Source organism: Arachis ipaensis, chromosome B3 (assembly GCF_059453495.1).
Source record: "Arachis ipaensis isolate K30076 ecotype BB chromosome B3, ASM5945349v1, whole genome shotgun sequence".
In the NCBI taxonomy this organism is placed as follows: domain Eukaryota; kingdom Viridiplantae; phylum Streptophyta; class Magnoliopsida; order Fabales; family Fabaceae; genus Arachis; species Arachis ipaensis.
The window spans coordinates 137011814-137031952 of NC_142438.1; the positions used below are offsets into that span (position 1 = coordinate 137011814).

General features: G+C 29.6%; 1 protein-coding gene across 1 annotated transcript; it reads right to left on the minus strand.

Moving 5' to 3' along the window:
- Positions 1-300: 300 nt before the first annotated feature.
- LOC107631360 (zinc-finger homeodomain protein 2-like) lies at positions 301-1380 on the minus strand. The gene has a single exon (XM_016334788.3). It carries the CDS (start codon positions 1303-1305, stop codon positions 550-552), a length of 756 nt encoding a protein of 251 aa, XP_016190274.1. The 5' UTR covers positions 1306-1380; the 3' UTR covers positions 301-549.
- Positions 1381-20139: the final 18759 nt, after the last annotated feature.

Sequence of the window (20139 nt, forward strand, 5' to 3'; positions counted from 1 at the left end):
TGCATATGTGACTTGAGCATCTTTCATCAGAAGCGAGTTTTTATGCAAAGTGGAGAGAAGAATCCAAAACAAAATACAATTGACGCTAATAAGTAACGTTAAATAGTCCTTAAAACGGGACAGAAAATTTGAACCATGCTAGATAACATTTATATTTAATAGAAATGAGTGACGTTAGTCCCTTAAAATGAGCACGAGAGTTTCAACCATATCACACACACAGCCACATATAATCACTTAACAAGCGTCAAGCGGAGAATTAAAAAGAAATAAAAAAAATAATTAACAATGCAACTGGTTTAGGTTCCCAGGCCACCATTGTATTATTCAACACACAAACAAACTGATGATGAAATAATGCTCATTCATCATCGTCCATACAAATTAAGTACTACTCTTAACTTAAAAAACAGCGATCCACCAAATAAAATTAAAATTAAAGCAACTAACTAATGCTAATTAACGAACGAATGGAAACCCCAGTCGATGGTGCTAATAATTAATTAAGAGAAATGAATAAACCCTAATTAGAGATGATGAGGAAGGTAGCTAGGGCTTCTTGATAGCGAGGGTGTTCTTGTGGTTATGCATCCAAACCTTGAGAACGTTACGCTTCACTCCAACCTCATCGCAGAACCCCTGAACCGCCACCTCATCATGCTTCTGAAGCTTCCACCCTACGCTCTCCGCGAACACCGTCATCTTTTCCTTCTGCTCCGGACTGAACTTCGTTCTGAACCTCTTCTTCGACGCCGAACCTACACCGCCGCCGCCACTAGGTTCCGAACCATCCTCGTGATCGTCCCTCGTACTCTGTGTGGTACCACCGCCGCCGCCGGAGATCGACGGCAGAGCCAGAGTCGGGGTACTGCCTCCTCTTTGATGTCCTGACACGTGGAGGTATCCAGCTCCCTGAGCGCGGTAACACGCCGCGAACTGCGGAAACGCTTGGTGGTGGCGGTGGTTATGGAAAGGATTGTAGTGGTGGTGAGGTAGCAAGAAAGCATCTCCGGCAACGGTTTCCTTGCGGTGGAAGTTGCGGTGACAGTTGCAGGCAGCGCAGTTTAGTGCGTCGAGGGTGCCGTCAGCTCCAGCGGGCATGAACTCGCCGCAGCCGTCGAGCGCGTGGCCTCCGAGGGCGAGCGCGTGGTTCTTGAGACACTCCATGTACCTCCCCTTTCCGGTGTTTCGCGGCATGGCTGGTGGTGGCGGTGGGTTAGTCGGCATTTTGACACGCGAAGGGTTGGGAACTGAGTCAGCGTAACTGGGTGGTGGGGGGATGGTGAAGTCTTCCTCGAACTCCATTATTTTGTTGTGTCTCTTTCTCTCTCTGGATTGCGAGAAGGGAGGTGCTGATTTCTTGCTTTATATCTCTCATAATCCTTGTCTTCCACCGGCAGATTCCGGTAGCTAAGCCATTTTTGTGAAATAAAAACACTCAAATTCTTGAATTAAATTGTTTTTTTCTGTATTAGTCATACATGTTCTGTTGTGTGGGGTTGTTTTAAAAGAGTCAAATATGATGTCAACTGCATTTAAGGTTTTATCTGCTTTATTAATTAAGGATTCATGCATATATTACTGCTATAAATAATATAAACTTTAAAAAAATGTTATTTAAATAAAAAAAAAGGAAGTACTAGATAAACAATAATTTTTTTGAACAATATAAACAATTATCAATCAAATAAAAACATATTACACCTCTAAATTACCCACTTAAATCTTAATATTAAAATAATCATCCGTACACTTAGTGAAATGAACATCTGATATATCTATTGTTCACATTGTTTAGTATTTTTATTATCTACCTAAACTTTTCTAATAAAAAATTAGTTAATATGTGTCTTAAAATATATATTAAAATTACTATTAATAATAAATTTAATTTTAATACATTATCAGTATAAAGTAATTTTACACATACAATCAGTTTAATAATATCACATCAATAAAAATAATTACTTCTTATATTGATCATGTAAATAGTCATTTAAAAAATAAATATGATTATATAAATGTGTAAATTATATTGTTATATTAAAATTAAAATTTTAATAAAATTTATATTTTATATAATTTTTTGAAATTAATAATTTTAACATATTACTTTAATCTATTTGCTATAAAGTATTGTATTTATTTTAGGGTAAGGGTTTCATTCTTTTAAGGCACACTTTTGATTTAAAATATTTATCTAGAAGTAAAATAAAAATAATAAAACTAGTCGTTCAAATATTTTTAAATTAAGTACTTAATCAAGTTACAAGATATTTCTTTAAATGTACGTATATATGTATATTGTGATTTTTTTTTTCTTTTTTCTATTCGTCTTTCTCCTTTTTTATTATTGTTGTCTTTTTTTTTATTTATTGTCGTCTTTTTCTTTTTTTTTTAATTTTTCCTTCTCATCCTCTCTCATCATCACTGTTGTTGTCTTTTTTATATTTTTTTTATATATGTTCAAAAAATAATAAATATCAAAATAGTACCAAAAGTTTATATTATTTAACGAAAAAAATTCAAAAAATATTAACAGTAAATAAATCTTTGAAAAATTTATGTATTATATGTAAAATTTTTTATAATATTTATAAAAAAATTTGTACTATATTATTAAATTTCTGTATTTTTCAACAAAAATTTCTATACTAAAAAATGACAAAAAAAAATGGTAACGCAGGTGTGTCTCCAAAAAATGGTGTACATGTAGCATCACCGAAAAAGAAAATGATATATTAATTTTTTTTTAAATAATATATAATTCTTTTATAATAATATTCTAATTAAATTTTGATAATTAAACAATTAATAGATTACGTATGTGACACGTCTAATCATTCAAAAAAAATAGTTTTATTTTTTGGTTCTTATAATTTATCAAATTTTTAATTACATCTATATATTTTTTTTAATTGAATTTTTATATTATATTAAATTTTATAATTTACAAAAATGTTAAAACAAATAAAATATTCCTTTAAATAAGATGAACATGTCTAAACATTTGATTGAATATTTTATTTTATTTAACTGAATATTCTATTAATTTTAATATTTTTATCACAATAAAAAATTACAAAATCTGATATAACATAATAATTTAATTCAAAAAAATAAAATTATAGAGATTTACATAGTAATTAAATTAAAAAAACAAACACTCAATACGGTTCTCAAAAAATGTTAGATCATACATTTTGGTTTTTAACAAATTTTTATTATCTATAAGTATTCGAAAATTAATTTCATTGGATAAGTTAGTCCCTTCGTAGTTTTGAAGGGGATTTTTGAAATTTAATTTTCTTGTCAACACATCTTTGATATTATTAATTTGATTGAAAGTGTTGATGGACCAATTTAATTTATCTAATGAGAATAATTTTCGACTTCTTGAGAATATACATTTATTGAAGACCAAAATATTCTATTTAAAATTTCTTAAAGATAATTTTTTATATTTATTTTTTAAAAATAATAAAAAATTTTAAAAACTTATTTTTCTAATTTATAAATTACAGATTTGATTAAAACTAATAATAAATTAATGTTTGACAATAGTAATTTTTAAAGTCTTCTAGAAAATAAATATTTAAAGACTAAAATATTTTATTTAAATTTTTTTAAACATCAGTTTAGATATTTAAAAATAGTATTGCATTAATTACTTATATAATTTTAAACATTATTAAGAATTTTAATATAAATGTTTCCTAATTTTAAAAAATCATTTCAAAATAATTTTATATTTTAATAATTAATTTTTACTTTATGTACTATTTGTGATTATGGTGAAATTTTTTCTTCTTTTAACTTTAGTGCATTTTCTTCTCCGTGTTGATAACAAAACTCTGAACCTGAGAGTTACCCACATTTGTGTTCGCCTTCCTCTCACTTTTAATTGGCAAGCAAAGAAAGAAGGGAATTGATTCTCTTCGGTGGAAAAAAAAAATTGGATGTTATTCAGTATATAATTTAACTCTTTATTGTTTTTTTTTTATTTAATTTTAGTCTCACTTAAAGAATTAAAGGTAAAAGATCACACTTTATTCTCTCAAGTATTTTTTTTACTGGAGAAGATCCATTTCCAAAAAAGAAGATGATAGAAGGCAATTCTACTATTTTATTTTCCTGCGTTTTCCATTTTAAATTGATCTAACAAAAAAATAAAAGGTTAATTACTTTTTTCATCCTCAAAGTTTGAAGTGAAAATTAAAATTGTTTTCAACTTTTTTTTTATTAAAATCATTTTCAACGATATAAAACATTATAAAATCGTCATTTTCTACCTCAATTTTATTATTTTGACAAAATTATCCTTAACAAATAATAAAAATAATACTAAAAAACAAAAACAAAAACACACCCGAATCCCCACCCGATATTTCTTTCCTGCTCCTTCTCCATCTCATTCTCCTTTCTCAAAATCCCAATTCTTCTTCCTTCCTTAAACCAAAAATTTTCCACACCTTTACCATTAACAAGGATAGCAACCAAAAATCCTCCACCCACAAACTAAATTCAACAACAATAACAACTAAATTCAACTACAACAAATTCAGCAATTTCTACAACAACAACCACAAAATAAATTAACAGAAATTTCACACTTAACAACAATTTAACAATTATCAATCGCAACTTCAAATCCAAAATTAGCACAGAAATTAAAAAAAAAAAGACAGAGCTTATGTATATGTTTTCCAAAAATTAAAAACAAATAAAAAAAAAAGAACGAAAAGAGGAGAAAGAAAATGACAGTGCGGGAATTTACTACTGCTGGTACTGTGGCAGTTATGGGTGATGGAGCTCGACGCCAATCTTGTGCGTCACAAAATTCTCATCTCTGCACGTGATCTTGTGCGAACGCTCAATAGCGGAAATGTGGGAGCGCACGACCTCCAGAAGGCGAAGGGCCTTGGTGGCAACGACGTCAGCGGTGTAGTCGGGGATCTCGAAGGAGATGACGAGATTGTTGACCTTGTCGGGGAGAAGAAGGTGGAGAAGGAGGCGGGGAAAGAAATTGTACGATGGCGGAAAGAGAGAGAAGAAGAATCGGGGTTGGGGGGAGTTGTTTTGTTTTTGTTTTTTAATATTATTTTTATTAATTATTAAGGTAATTTAGTCAAGATAATAAAATTAAAATAGAAAATGATGATTTTATAACGTTTTGTAACGTTGAGGATGATTTTAAGAAAAAAAAAAAGTCGGGGACGATTTTAATTTTCATCTCAAATTTTAAGGACGAAAAAAGTACTTAACCTAAAAAATAAATATGGAAGTCTTATACTCTCATCCAATTAAAAAGGCCAAAAGGTGACTTAAATATTATACTCTCATCCAATTAAGAAGGCCAAAAGGTGACTTAGATATTTTTTTTATGAAAAAGTATAGGGTACCAACATATTATCTGCCAACTTCTGCCAACTCTTATTTATAATTGTGTTTTATAGAAGTATGTTCGTGGATGTGTCTAATAATTAATATATTTTAAATACATATATAAAGAGACACATCCGGAAAATATATCTATAAAGACACTTCTATTAAACACAAACATTTTTATTAGACACATCCACGAACACACTTCCATGAAACACAATTATAAATAAGAGTTGGCAGAAGTTGGCAGATATACTGTTGGTAACGTAGCGGAACCGTTTTTTTATACATGTAAAAGATTTTCAGAATTACTAGAGGACCAATTATTTTTTCAAACCAATTTTTTTTAAATTTATTTTTTTTTTAATTAAGTCTAACAAAATTAAATTTATGTATATACATTTTTTTATACATTTTTTTTCTTCTTCCTTCTCTTTCATCTTTATTATCATTATCTTGAGCATTATTATCATTATCATCTTTTTTATTCCATATTTTTCTCTTTTTCCTTTTTTTTTGGTTATCATCATTATTGTCATTATTTTTTTCTTCTCCTCTTTTTTCTTTGTGCACAATTCTTCTCTGACGTCGTGATCATCGTTATTGTCATTGTCTTCTTCTTTAAAAAATAAAATTAAAATCTGTAATATTCTGTCTTATTTATCATTTTTTTCTACACAATTTTTTTAACATCGTCGCCGTCATCGTTGTCTTCTTCTTTTTCTTTAAAAAAAAAGAATAAGAAAAAAAGCAGCATTCTATTTTATGTCATGTTTAAAAATTTTTGGTGCTACCTTTTAATTTATATTTTTTTTTTCAAACAACAACTCCTCTTTCTTCTTGTTTTAATAATTTTTTTTTGTTTCACACTCTTATCATTCTTATTATTTCACCTTCCAAAAATAATAAAAAAAAACAAAAAAAATATGCTACTTTTTATTTCATTATTTGGTTAATCTTTTGTGACAATAAATACACATAATTTTTGAAGAAAAAAAACAGAAATGATGCGTAAAATAAGAAGAAAAATAAGAAAACGCAAAAAATTACATTTTATTTTATGTGTCATAGTTAAAAAATTTTAATGTCAAAATTAAAATATTACTGTGTTAGAATTAAAAAACTTCGATGTTATTTTTTTTATTTTTTGTTTTTTCCAAACAACCCCTCTCCTCCCTTCTTATTTTCATAGTTTTTTTTTTCACCTCACATAATTTTTATTGTGTTATCTTCTAAGAATAATAAAAACAAAAAAAATAAACACAGAAGAATAAAAAATAAAAAAATTATGCATCTTTTGGTTTTATTTATCTTTTTTGGACAATAATTAGAAAATTTTTTTAAAGAAAAACACGTAATTTTATAAATAAAAATACAGAAATTTTACACCAAGAAAGAAGGATAAGAAAAAAAAAACTGCAGCATCAAATCCAGAATTTTGATATCAAAATAAAAAAAAAAATTGTGTCAAAGTTAAGAAATTTCTATGTCAAAGTTAAAAAATTTTGATACTATTTTTTACCAAAAGAAGAATAAATGTGTGTGATTTTACGCGCATGTTTATGAGCAGTTTTTGTTAGGTTTGGACCAACTTAATTAGTTGGACATAGTTAATAAAAATACTTGGATATATAAAAATACTAAAATTTTTTATACAAATAATTAATAGTATATTATCATATTAATAAATGTAATTAGTTTTTAAATTTATTATTTAATAATAATCTAAATGCATGAATATGGTTGAATAATTTCATAAAATTTTTTACAATATTAATACACCAAAAAATAAACTCAATTTTTAAACTTTTTTATTAATTAAAAAGAGAACTAAAACTTATATAATTTGTAATGAAAAATATTAAAGGACTAATATTTTAGGTCAAACTTTATTTTTATATTACTAGAATTTAGAATTATAATTTAAAATTTAATATAAAAATATCTTTGATTGATTAAATATTGACAAAAAATAATTAATTTTATTAGTCATGTAGCATTGTTCATTTATAATTTTATATATTACCTCTAATAACAAAACATTTTAAAGAGCACTAAAACGCATTACGAAATAATTATCTATCAAATTTGTTTTATGAAAAATATTTATTTTAATTTTTATCAATTAATAATTTATTATTATTATTATTATTATTATTATTATTATTATTATTATTATTATTATTATTATTATTATTATTATTATTATAAAAAATTTCAAAAATCAGTATAATTTATTATCTTTTGTCAGTATTTTTAGTTATTAGTCTAATTTATTTAGTTTAGTAATCTAACAATATATTTTTAGTCTATATTTTAAATATTAGAGTAAAATATCATTTTTGTCCCCAACGTTTGGGGTAAATTATATTTGTGTCTCTAACGTTTAAATTGTTTTATTTGTATCCCCTAACATTTATAAAAGTGATTCAATGTTATCCTGCCGTCAATTGCACATCATGAGCGCTTTAGTTTGAGTTTTAAAAATATATTCTTAAAGTTAGAATACAAATGTCTGGGATATAATCGATGATCTACTCCGAAAAATAGCTCATCAAATATTGAAACTAATTCCTACAACATTTACATCATTCACTTTTTTAGGGACATAATTGAATCTAAACACAAATAGTGGGTATAATATTAAAATCGAACACATCCAAGTGAGACCTAATTGAGAATGAATACATGCAAGTGAGAATAATTGAAAAATATAATCTGATTTGTTAGTATAATTGATAGTAGGATAACATTGAATCACTTTTATAAACGTTAAGAATACAAATAGGATGATTTAAACGTTAGGGATACAAATAGGATTTACCCCATACGTTGGGACAAAAATAATACTTTACTCTAAATATTATGAATAGCAAACTGATCACGAACAACAATAAATATTACTGACCTTTTAATATTTCTTTTTTTATTATTATTATTATTATTAGATAAATAAAGTATGAAAATATCCTCTAAATATTTAGTCATTGAAAAAATATCTTCAAATGAATGAAAATAAAAAATACTCTAAAAAAATAAGAAGACAACAAAAATGGTATGACATGAAACAAATTTGTCGTTATATTTATTTTATGTCAGGACATTTTTATCACGCTTTTGATTTTTGGTGTGGGAGAGAGAAATATGTATATCAATATGGTGTGAGTAGAGGAGAGTTTTATGTGGCTATGGGATGATACAAATCGGATGCACCGATTTGTTTGCATTGTTTTGTTTTTTAAACAAACAATCACAAATTGGACGGTCCGATTTGTGATTTTAAAAATAAAAAAAAATTTAATGTTAAAATCGGACCGTCCGATTTTTATTTTAACAAATAAAAAAAATAAAAAATATAAATCGTACCATCCGATTTGGAGTTTAATTTTTTCTTTAAGCAAATCGGACCCTCCGAGTTGTAATTTATTTTTTTCATCAAACAAATCGGACCGTCCGATTTGAATAAAACACCATATGAAAAAAAACACCTAATTTTCCAATAACCATGTATTACACATCTATTTAACCAATATAAAAAAAATTAGCCTTTTTATCACATATTTTAATATTTTTTAAAATTATTTTTGTTATTTTTACCTTTATTAATGCATGGTATTTGTTTTATTTTTACAGTAAAATATTATTTTTGTTTTTAACGTTTGGGGTAAGTTTTAAAGTTATTCTTAACGTTTAAATCATTATATTTTAAGTCCTTAACATTTCAAAATCGTCTCAATTTTGTACCGTTGTAAATTCTGTTAACAGATCCCTAATGACAGGACAAAATTGAGACGATTTTGAAACGTTAAGGATTTAAATAGGATGAAAATGTTGTGGACAAAAAATAATACACAAAAATAAATTTTAATTTTATCCTTCAATAATATCAATCTTATTTTTTAATAACATCTAAGTAAATTACACTTAATCACATTACTTTCATTCTAAATAAATTTATTTTTTTATAATTTTACTCTTAAATATTTTTAATCATCATAAAATGCTTGTAGAATGACTAGAATCATATTATTTTATTGTATATGTATCATTTTTTTTCATAAATTGATGTACTAGTCATTCTACAAATATTTTATGATGAGTAAGAATTTTTAAGAGTAAAATTATAAAAAAATTAATTATTTAAAATAAAAATAATGTGATTAAGTGTTATTTACTTATATGTGATTAAAAAATAATTGAATTACTATGTACCGTAAAAAATTAATATTATTGAATGATAAAATTAAAATCTATTTCTATGTAACGTTTTTGTCCTTGACGTTTTCGTCCTATTTAAGTCCCTAACGTTTTAAAATTGTCTCAATTTTATTTCGCCGTCAATTCTGTTAACAGATCCATAACGGCTGGACAACATTGAGTCAATTTTGAAACATTAAAGACTTAAATATGACGATTTAAACGTTAGGAACAACTTTAGAATTTACCCAAACGTTGGGGACAAAAACAATAATAATTTTTAAGTAATAATTATCTAATCAAAAATGTTATTTATATACTAAAATCAGTTACTAATATATTTGTGTATAAATATATATTTTTTAATTTATTTTTAATATATATTTATATTTCAACATATATTTTATATTGATGACTAATTTTAGTAGCTAATTTTTGTTAACACAAAACATAGTCCTTATCTAATACATTGACCAATTCTAATATGTCAATAGAAAATTTTGTTTGCGATTTAATTAAATAAAAGAAAATTATTATACTAATTACCGATAATTTAATTGATAAGCTTTGTTCTATGATTATATTCGTATAATAACGATGTATTGTACGTAATTTCATTAAAAATTATTTTTAAATAAATTATTATTTTTATCCATAAATTTTAAAAAAATTAAAATTTAATTTGTACTAAAAAGATAAATTATTATTTTTATTTATAAATATTCAAAAAATGATAAATTTACTTATAAATAAAATATTATTTAAAATTATTTATTACACACATAAATTATCTTTTATAAATAAATGTGTAGTTTTATATTTTATAAATAAAAATAATAATTTAATTTTCGGGTAATTTTTAAAGATATCATTATTGCTAGAGCGAAGACCAAAACAAAACGACAAGCAAGCTTATGGGTTTAAGTGGTCTAGTTGCTTTTCCATTTATGTTCCTAGTACATGTTTGTCTGTAAATAACACGTTAGTTGTTCTTTTTTAATGGAAAATGAAAGTGATGACACTTCAATCACGTCAGGATTAGAGAATCACCCTCCCCTTCATCTTCACTCCAAGCAATAATTGATGCAGCTTTATTAATTGGCCTTACTCACTCCCTATTTGGTAAACCGTATCCTTCTTCTAGGGGTGGTAAGACAATCCCAATCAATAGTACGGTAGACCCGTCTCAGTGTAATTATCCGACTCTATACGGGCGGGTTTTAACCGAAACAAAGTCTCTGGCAGGGACAGAGCAGAATGGGGACGGATTTTGGGTATCGTCCCAAAACATATATAAAATATCAAAAAAAGGATAAAGTATACTTTTTATCTTTAAAGTTTGATAAAAGTTTTAAAAATACCTCTAAATTTTATTTTGTTTTAATTTTGTCCTAAAATTTTTTTATTTGTATCAAATATATCTCTGACGGCTAACTTTTTAAAAAATTTAAAAACAATTCAACAACAATTTCATAAGAATAACCCTCAATACAAACAAATCAAGTATAATTTTCATGTATTATTGTTAAATTAGTCTTAAATTTTTTGAGAATTTCGCCATCGAGGGTATATTTGATGCAAATCGAAAACTTTTGGGACAAAATTGAAACAAAATAAAATTTAGGAGTATTTTTAAAACTTTTACCAAACTTAAAGGACAAAAAATATACTTTCCCCTATAAAAAATTATATATATGATGTATACTTACAACAATACAACCTTGACTTTAGAATAATTCACCAAGTATATATCGGACTAACGAAAATTCTCGACAAACTACAAATACCGATATTGCCGCACAACTAAAAGCCGTTTTAGAAAATAACCTCACTCATCTATATAACAATGGGTGGAACCAATTTCAGGAAACACGAGATATATCACCAAGATCTCAAAACAACAATCTCGAAAAATAGTATTCTAGTTTAAGTTTTCTTATTCTGAAGGAAGTTATTGGCTTAAGTGATGGAGTTTTTCTTGTAGGTTTTTCGCCCGAGGTCAAGTTTCGAGGATAGTTCTTCCACTGACTATAGAAGCTTGCAGAACAGTGTGCAGCCGAGTTATTATTCGGAGGAATATCCTTGACAGAACAATATATATACAACAATAACAACAAAGACTTGTTCTATTAGGTGGGATTTGTTACATAAATTAAATGATGTCATTGATCTTTATCAAGTATTATGTAGATTTTGTTTGACTACTTCATGGATAGTCTTCCTAATTCTTTATGTGCTTTCACCTTTTTATCCATTTTTCATCTCATCCACCCTCTTGACTGGGTGCTCTGTTGGTCTTTTTCTCACATGTCCAAATCACATGAGATGTGATTCTATCATCTTTTCCATAATAGGTGCTACTCCAACTCTCTCTGATATATTCGTTCCTCATTCTATCCAATCGCATATGACTACTCATACATCTCAACATCTTCATCTCTGCCACATTTAACTTATGTTTGTGCTCCCCTTTGGTCGCCTAATACTCTGTACCATAAAGTATAGCCGGTCTGATAGCATTGCGATAGAATTTACCTTTAACTTTTAGAGGTACTTTTTTATCACATATAAAGTTAGACGCACTCCACCATTTTGACCAACCTACTTGGATCCTATGATTTACGTCCCGTTCAATTTCTCCATGAACTTGTATGATACACCCAAGATATAACTTTTTGTAGGATATTTTCTCCAATCTTCACCTCTGTATTAGAATTTTTCTTTCAGCGTCGAACTTACATTCCATATATTCTGTCTTGCTACGGCTTATGCGCAGACCATACACTTTTAGAGCTTCTCTCCATAAATCCAACTTCTTATTTAGGTATTCCCTTGACTCTCCTATAAGGACAATATCATCAGTAAAAAGCATGCACCATGACACAAGCTCTTGGATATGCTCTATGAGTACTTCCAAAATTAATGTAAAAAGATATGGACTTAAGGATGATCACTAGTGTAATTCTACACCAATAGAAAATTTATCTGTCACACTGGTGCGGAATTTATAACCACAAACTAACCGGCAAGTGCACCGGGTCATACCAAGTAATACCTCAGGTGAGTGAGGGTCAATCCCACGAGAATTGAGGGGCTAAGCAACAATGGTTGATTAATTTACTTAGTTAGACAAGCAGAAAATAGTGTTTGAGAGTTCAAAAGCATTAAACAGTAAATTCAGAATATCAGAAGACAGGCAAGTAAATAAGATGGAAAAACAATATAGAGAAGGCAGTTAAGGTTTCAGAGTTATCTATTTTCCGGATTGACTTTTCTTATTAATTTATTTTAATCATACAAGATTTAATTCATGGCAAACTATATGTGACTAGACCCTAATTCCTTAGACCTTTTTAGTTTCCCCTAACTTTCATCAACAAATTTCTTAGTCAAATTATTCCAATTAGGGGGTGAAGTTTAATTCTAATTATTATGCAACAAAAATCCTAATTATCCAAATATAAGAGGATTATATGTCACGTATCCTATTAAGTCCAGATAATTAGAATTTAGGAGAAATTATTTTCAAGCTGTTGTTTAAGTAAAGAGCTTTTTCAAGTTATACAAGAACTCAATTAGAAAGAGGGTCATACTTCCGTTCCACCCAAATTCATAAGATAAAGAACGAAAACAATTCTTAAATTATAAATCAGTACATGAATTAAAATACAAAAATAATAGAATCAATCCATACAAATAGACAAAGCTCCTAACCTTAACAGTGGAGGTTTAGTTACTCATGAAAAAGAGTGAAAACTAGGATTCTGGTAACTGTAAATTGGGCTGAGGTAGAATAATCTCCAAAAAAGAAGTTTCTTTTCTCTTTTATATCTAATCCTAGTTAATTTAAAATCTATTTTTTAAAACTAATATAATATATTTTCCTATTTATAAAAATTAAAGTTTTAATCAGAATTAATTATAGCAATCAGCGTTTTCTGTACGTGGCGCATGTCACGCGTACGCGTCGATGGTCTTCTTCGCGTGTCACGTGTACGCGTCAGGTACGCGCACGCGTCGCTATGCAAATCTCCAAATCACGCGCACGCGTCGCTCCTCACTGGTCATCTCCTTTAATTCTTGTGCTCCTTCCATTTGTGCAAGCTTCCTCTCCATCCTCTAAGCCATTCATGCCCTATATAGCCTTCTTCTCTTTTTCTGCGGAAACTCCATCAAATCCAACCAAATGCTACCTAAAATAAATAGAATTACACACGACTCAAAGTAGCATTCATAGTGGTTAAAGGATAATTAATTCTTGATTAAACTCAATCAAATTAAATACAAATTCACTGGGAAAAGATAGGAAAGATGCTCACGCATCACAACACCAAACTTGAATTGTTGCTTGTCCTCAAGCAACCAAAATAAGTTCAAGATTAAGATGTGAATTTGCATGAGAAGTGAGAGTTTAGTCATGTTCATGTCTCTTCTTGAAGTGGGGTTTACAACTGCAATCCTGAATAGTTTTGGCACCTCACTCTCCTTTGAGTAAGAAGGATGTCACTGTCATTCGAAATTAGAATCCGGATAATATTATGAATTCTCTAATCTTTTATATTTCAGTTTAATCCTTGAATACAGCAAATTCTCTTTAATCCTCTTTTTTTTTATGCTTTGCACCTTGAGTCTAGCCGTGACTTTAAATATTTTGTCTCAAGTCTCACTTGACACAAAAACACCACAAGCACTTGACTGGGAAACTCTTTCTAAATTCTAATTTTTTCTTCTCTTTTTTATTTTTTTTCAGTTACTCCCAGACAGTGGTGCTCAAAGCCTTTGGCGTACTCTGCTGAATGCATTTGGTCACGACTCTAAATATTCTGTCTCAAAGGTTACTTGAAACAAGAATACCACTAGCATATAACTAGGAAAATAACTCTTTGAGCTTTTGATTATTTCAGACTCCCTAGTCATTGATACTCAAAGCCTTGGACCTTGCTTTTATGCTTATTTTGCTATCTCTTTTGCTTCAAGGATTAAATTTTTGTTTATTTCAGAGAAGTCATGATAATTCTCTAAATCCCTGTTCCTTGTACATCAACATTCTTTGATTCAAATTTAAATATGCACTGTTCATGTCATGCATTTAGAGTCACAGAAAATACCACCGCATTTGAATAAATGAGACTACTCTAAAAATTAAACTCAATTTCTCATGCACTACATCTTTTCTTCTTTCTTTTTGATTTCAAGCTCAGTGGGTAATACATGATGCACCTTTCAACATTAAAGCAAATAACAGAAAATTTTAAAATAGTAGAACTAAACTAGAACCTAGGAATTTATCTAATAAAGAATCATGCAATAAACGAGACAAAATAGTAGAAAACCGGAACATAACATAGCAAGAGCGGGAAGGAATATAGAATGAAAGGAATTCAACCACCTCAGTTATCCTTGTGGCTGTTTTATTCTTCAGGCTGTGCTCCTCCGTGAAGATGATTCGCCTCCCTTTGGTACCATAAAAATAAACAGAAAAACCATCAGCGAAGCGACAACACCAAACTTAAAGGTTTGCTTGTCCTCAAGCAAAGAAGAACTGAAAACAAAGATGGACATAGAAAGACACACGAAAAAAAAAGAATAAAAGGATAAAAGAACAAGAGAGAATTAGGATTTAGGAGGGAGAGAGAATGAAAACAGGGCGGCGCGTTGGGTAAGTGATGCGGTGCGATCGACGCGTATGCGCACAGCGTGCGTACGCGTGGTTGGCCACATGGTGAGGGTGACGCGTACGCGTCAGGGACGCGGACGCGTGGGTTGAATTGCGCGGCTAGCATAGTACCAGCGCGAGACCAGCATAACTTTCGGCCATGCACCCATTTACGTCGATTTTTCAAGGCACGCGTGCGTGCCATGTACGCTCCCGCGTGGAGTGCCGAAACCCAGATCTAGAGTGACGCGTACGCGTCTGGTACGCGTACGCGTGGGTGAGCTGGTGCGCGAGGCATAGTTCCTGCACAACTCCAGCGCAACGTTCAGCCTTTCTTCTTTTCTTTTTTTTTTTCGAAGTGTTCGGTTCCTGTTCTAAAATAGCTGCATGATCAAAACACACTTAAAACGAAAGAAAAATAGTAAAAACTCAATAAAAATCAAATAAGTAAGAAAATCACTACTACGAAAAATAACTAAGGATACGAAAACATCGGGTTGCCTCCCAACAAGCGCTTCTTTAATGTCACTAGCTTGACACTTGATTGTTGAATTTTCTTCCTCTTCTTCCAGTTGGTTAAAAGAAATGTCTCCAAGGGGGGAGGGGTGAAAATTAGTGCCCCCTGATATAAATTCCTCCGAACAAGCTTTCTTTTATTGTGATTAACTTGGTTCACCTTGCTTGTTGGTGTAGAGGTTGGATTGTTTTTTTCTGACCTTCTCTTTTTCATGGATATTTTCTTCTGTTTCTTGGTCACAATCCCCTTTTCAGTGCTTTCCTTGGTTTTCTTCACTTCTTTGATTTCAAAATTTGGGTGTTGTGTGATGGTTAGAGTGTACCCTTCATCAAGAACTTCTTGAATTGGTGGTTCAATAAACTCACTCTCTATACCAGTCTCTACTTCATTGGAGTGTAGATTCCCATAATAGTTTTCATCCCTTACAACCTCCTTTGTTTGTGCATCTTCCTCCTTTGTTTTTGCATCTTCCTCTTATTCCATGTGTGAGGGTGGAAAGTTCTCTAATTCATTGGAGTATAAACTCCTTTGATTGATTTCCTCACTTTCTTCTTTAGAATCTTGTATTATATCTCTTAGGAAGAAATTTGCTTATTCCTCTTCCTGGGACTTGATAATCAACTGCACATATTTCTTTATATTTTTTACACTCGTCTTTATATCATATATGAATTCTTTCATGAGAAGCTCAAGATCTGATGGTTCTTGATATGAATAAAGAGATGGTGGCTCTTGATATGAATAAGAAGGAGATGATGATTCTTGATAAGAGTAAAAAGATGATGGTTCTTGGTATGAATAGGGAGATAGTGACTCTTGATATGGGTGAAAAGATTATGGTTCTTGATATGGATAGATAGGTGGTAGTTCTTGGTATGAATATGGAGATGGTGGTTCTTGATAGTTGGAACATGGAGCACTGAAATTTCTTTGGTTTTGACTTTGCCAACCAAAATTTGGGTAGTTTCCCCATTCATAATAATATGAATCACTCCTTGGGTGTGAGTAGTAACCCATGTTATCTCTCTCCATTATTTTTCTTATCACAAAACACCAAAAAGAATTAAACGCACCATGTGGTAAACAGAAAAGCAAAGAAGAAAGAATAGAATTCTTTTTTTTTTATTATTATGAATTATTTTATTTTATTTTTTTGAAAATACTAAAGCAAAATTTAAATAAAATTAAAACTAAAATCCCTAATCTAAACAATCAAACAACTGATAGTTGTTAATCACTATCAATCCCCGACAACGGTGCCAAAAACTTGGTGCGGAATTTATAACCATAAACTAACCGGCAAGAGCACCGGGTCGTACCAAGTAATACCTCAGGTGAGTAAGGGTCGATCTCACGAGAATTGAGGGACTAAGCAATAATGGTTGATTAATTTACTTAGTTAGACAAGCAGAAAATAGTGTTTGAGAGTTCAAAAGCATTAAACAGTAAATTCAAAATATCAGAAGACAGGCAAGTAAATAAGTTGGAAAAACAATATGGAGAAGGCAATTAAGGCTTCAGAGTTATCTATTTTTCGGATTGACTTTTCTTATTAATTTATTTTAATCATGCAAGATTTAATTCATGACAAACTATATGTGACTAGACCCTAATTCCTTAGACCTTTCTAGTCTCCTCTAACTTTCATCAACCACCAATTCTTTGGTCAATTTATTCCAATTAGGGGGTGAAGTTTAATTCTAGTTATTATGCCACAAAAATCCTAATTATCCAAATATAAGAGGATTATATGTCACATATCCCGTTAAGTCCAGATAATTAGAATTTAGGAGAAATTATTTTCAAACTGTTGTTCAAGTAAAGACCTTTTTCAAGTTATACAAGAACTCAATTAGAAAGAGGGTCATACTTCCGTTCCACCCAAATTCATAAGATAAAGAACGAAAACAATTCTTAAATTATAAATCAGTACATGAATTAAAATACAAAAATAATAGAATCAATTCATACAAATAGACAGAGCTCCTAACCTTAACAGTAGATGTTTAGTTACTCATGGAAAAGAGTGAAAACTAGGATTCTGATTACTGTAAATTGGGCTGAGGTGGAATAATCCCCAGAAGAGAAGTTTCTTTTCTCTTTTATATCTAATCCTAGTTAATTTAAAATATATTTTCTAAAACTAATATAATATATTTTCCTATTTATAAAAATTAAAATTTAAATCATAATTAATTATAGCAATCAGCGTTTTCTGTATTTTCTGCACGTGGCGCATGTCACGCGTACGCGTCAGTCACGCGTACGCGCACGCGTCGCTGTGCAAATCTCCAAATCACGCGCACGCGTCGCTCCTCGCTCGTCATCTCTTTTAATTCTTGTGCTCCTTCTATTTGTGCAAGCTTCCTCTCCATCCTCTAAGCTATTCCTGTCCTATATAGCCTTCTTCTCTTTTTCTGTGGAAACTCCATCAAATCCAACCAAATGCTACCTAAAATAAACAGAATTGCACACGACTCAAAGTAGCATTCATAGTGGTTAAAAGATAATTAATTATTGATTAAACTCAATCAAATTAAATGCAAATTCACTAGGAAAAGATAGGAAATATGCTCACGCATCACACACCACCTTGAGTCATCACATTAGTTGTAGCCCCGTCATACATGTCTTTAATTGTACGAATATATGTGATCCTTACTCTCTTTCTTACCAAAACTTTTCATAAGACCTCCCTTAACACCCTATCGTACGCTTTTTCCAAATCAATAAACACTATATGTAGATCCCTTTTATTACTACGATACATCTTTATCATCTTTCTTAACAGGTATGTAGTTTCAGTGGTGGATCTGCCTGACATAAAACTAAATTGGTTCTTTGTTACTTGTATCTCTTGTCTCAATCTCTGTTCTATCACATTTTCCATAACTTCATGGTATGACTCATGAGCTTGATCCCTCTGTAGTTTTTGCAACTCTGTATATTCCCCTTATTCTTGTAGATAGGTACCAAGATACTATTTCTCTATTCATCTAACATCTTCTTTGACCTTAAAATCTCATTAAAAAACTTGGTTAACCAACTGATACCTTTCTCTCTAAGGTCCTTCCAAACTTCAATCGGAATATTACCGCTTTAGAGCCTCTTTTACCTCAAAGTCTCGAACACTTATAAGAGATAGAGTCTTCTTTTTTTCAATCTTCACACCACTGGTCAATCTTTTTTTTTTTCTCGTAGCCTCATCATTGTGATGCCTCACCTCTCCCTTCTTCTATCCCACAGCCTTGCCTGTCGCCTCCCCCTCTTCTTTGCTAACTCACGTCCATCGCCCCAGTCTCATCCCCTGCCCCAACTGCTGTCTATTCGTTAGCGTCACCTCCTCCCCTAGCAACCTAGGCTAGTTGCTTTTTCCTTGTTGCTTCATCAATTTGCCCAGCCGCATCTTTCTGTAATCCTCCCCCAACCGCCAATTGCCGGTGTCATTTTCTCTCTAGCAGTGCCTTCCACTACAAGAAAAAATAATATTTATAACAAAAAAAATTGTTATAAAAAACTAAAATTTTAAAACAAAAGGAACTTGTAATAAAAAAAGATTTGTTGCAGTACCGTTACAAAAAGTTTTTCTAACAAAAAATAAGACTATTACAATTTAAAGTAATATTTTGTAACAAATATTTTTTATACAAAAGTCAAAATTCGTTACAAAAGTGATAACAAATTTTTATTTTCAAAATATTTTTAGTGACAATATATTTTTTTCTATCATAAAATTTTGTTACAAAATATAACTTGATTTGTAACATTTTTTTCTTTAGTTACAAAAGCACAATATTTATTTTGCAACAAATTTTTTTTAATACAAATCATATATATACTTTACCAAATTATTTTTTTAATTAATTAATATACTAACTAATTTACTGAGTAAGTCAACATTTATATAATATGTAAAAACATAGATAATTCAAACATGCTTTATTTAACTAAGATTTGTTTTAAAATAAAATAACATTAATGTCTACATTGATTAGTTCTACAAGTTATATTTCTTACACAAGTTCAACCAAAAGTTAAAAGTCTAACATAGATTAGTGTCTTTATGAATCAAAATATTCTTGAGTCCTTTAGGTAGCATATTGTCACCATTTTAGTACTCCTGTAAATGAAAAAACCAAAACAAAAAATTAGAAACAATATATAACACCAATCAGTGACGAATCCAAAAAAATTTATTTTTTTAATTAATTAATATATTAACTACTTTACTGAGCAAGTCAACATTTATATAATATGTAAAAACATAGATAATTCAAACATGTTTCATTTAACTAAGATTTGTTTTAAAATAAAATAACATTAATGTCTACATTGATTAGTTATACAAGTTATATTTCTTACACAAGTTCAACCAAAAGTTAAA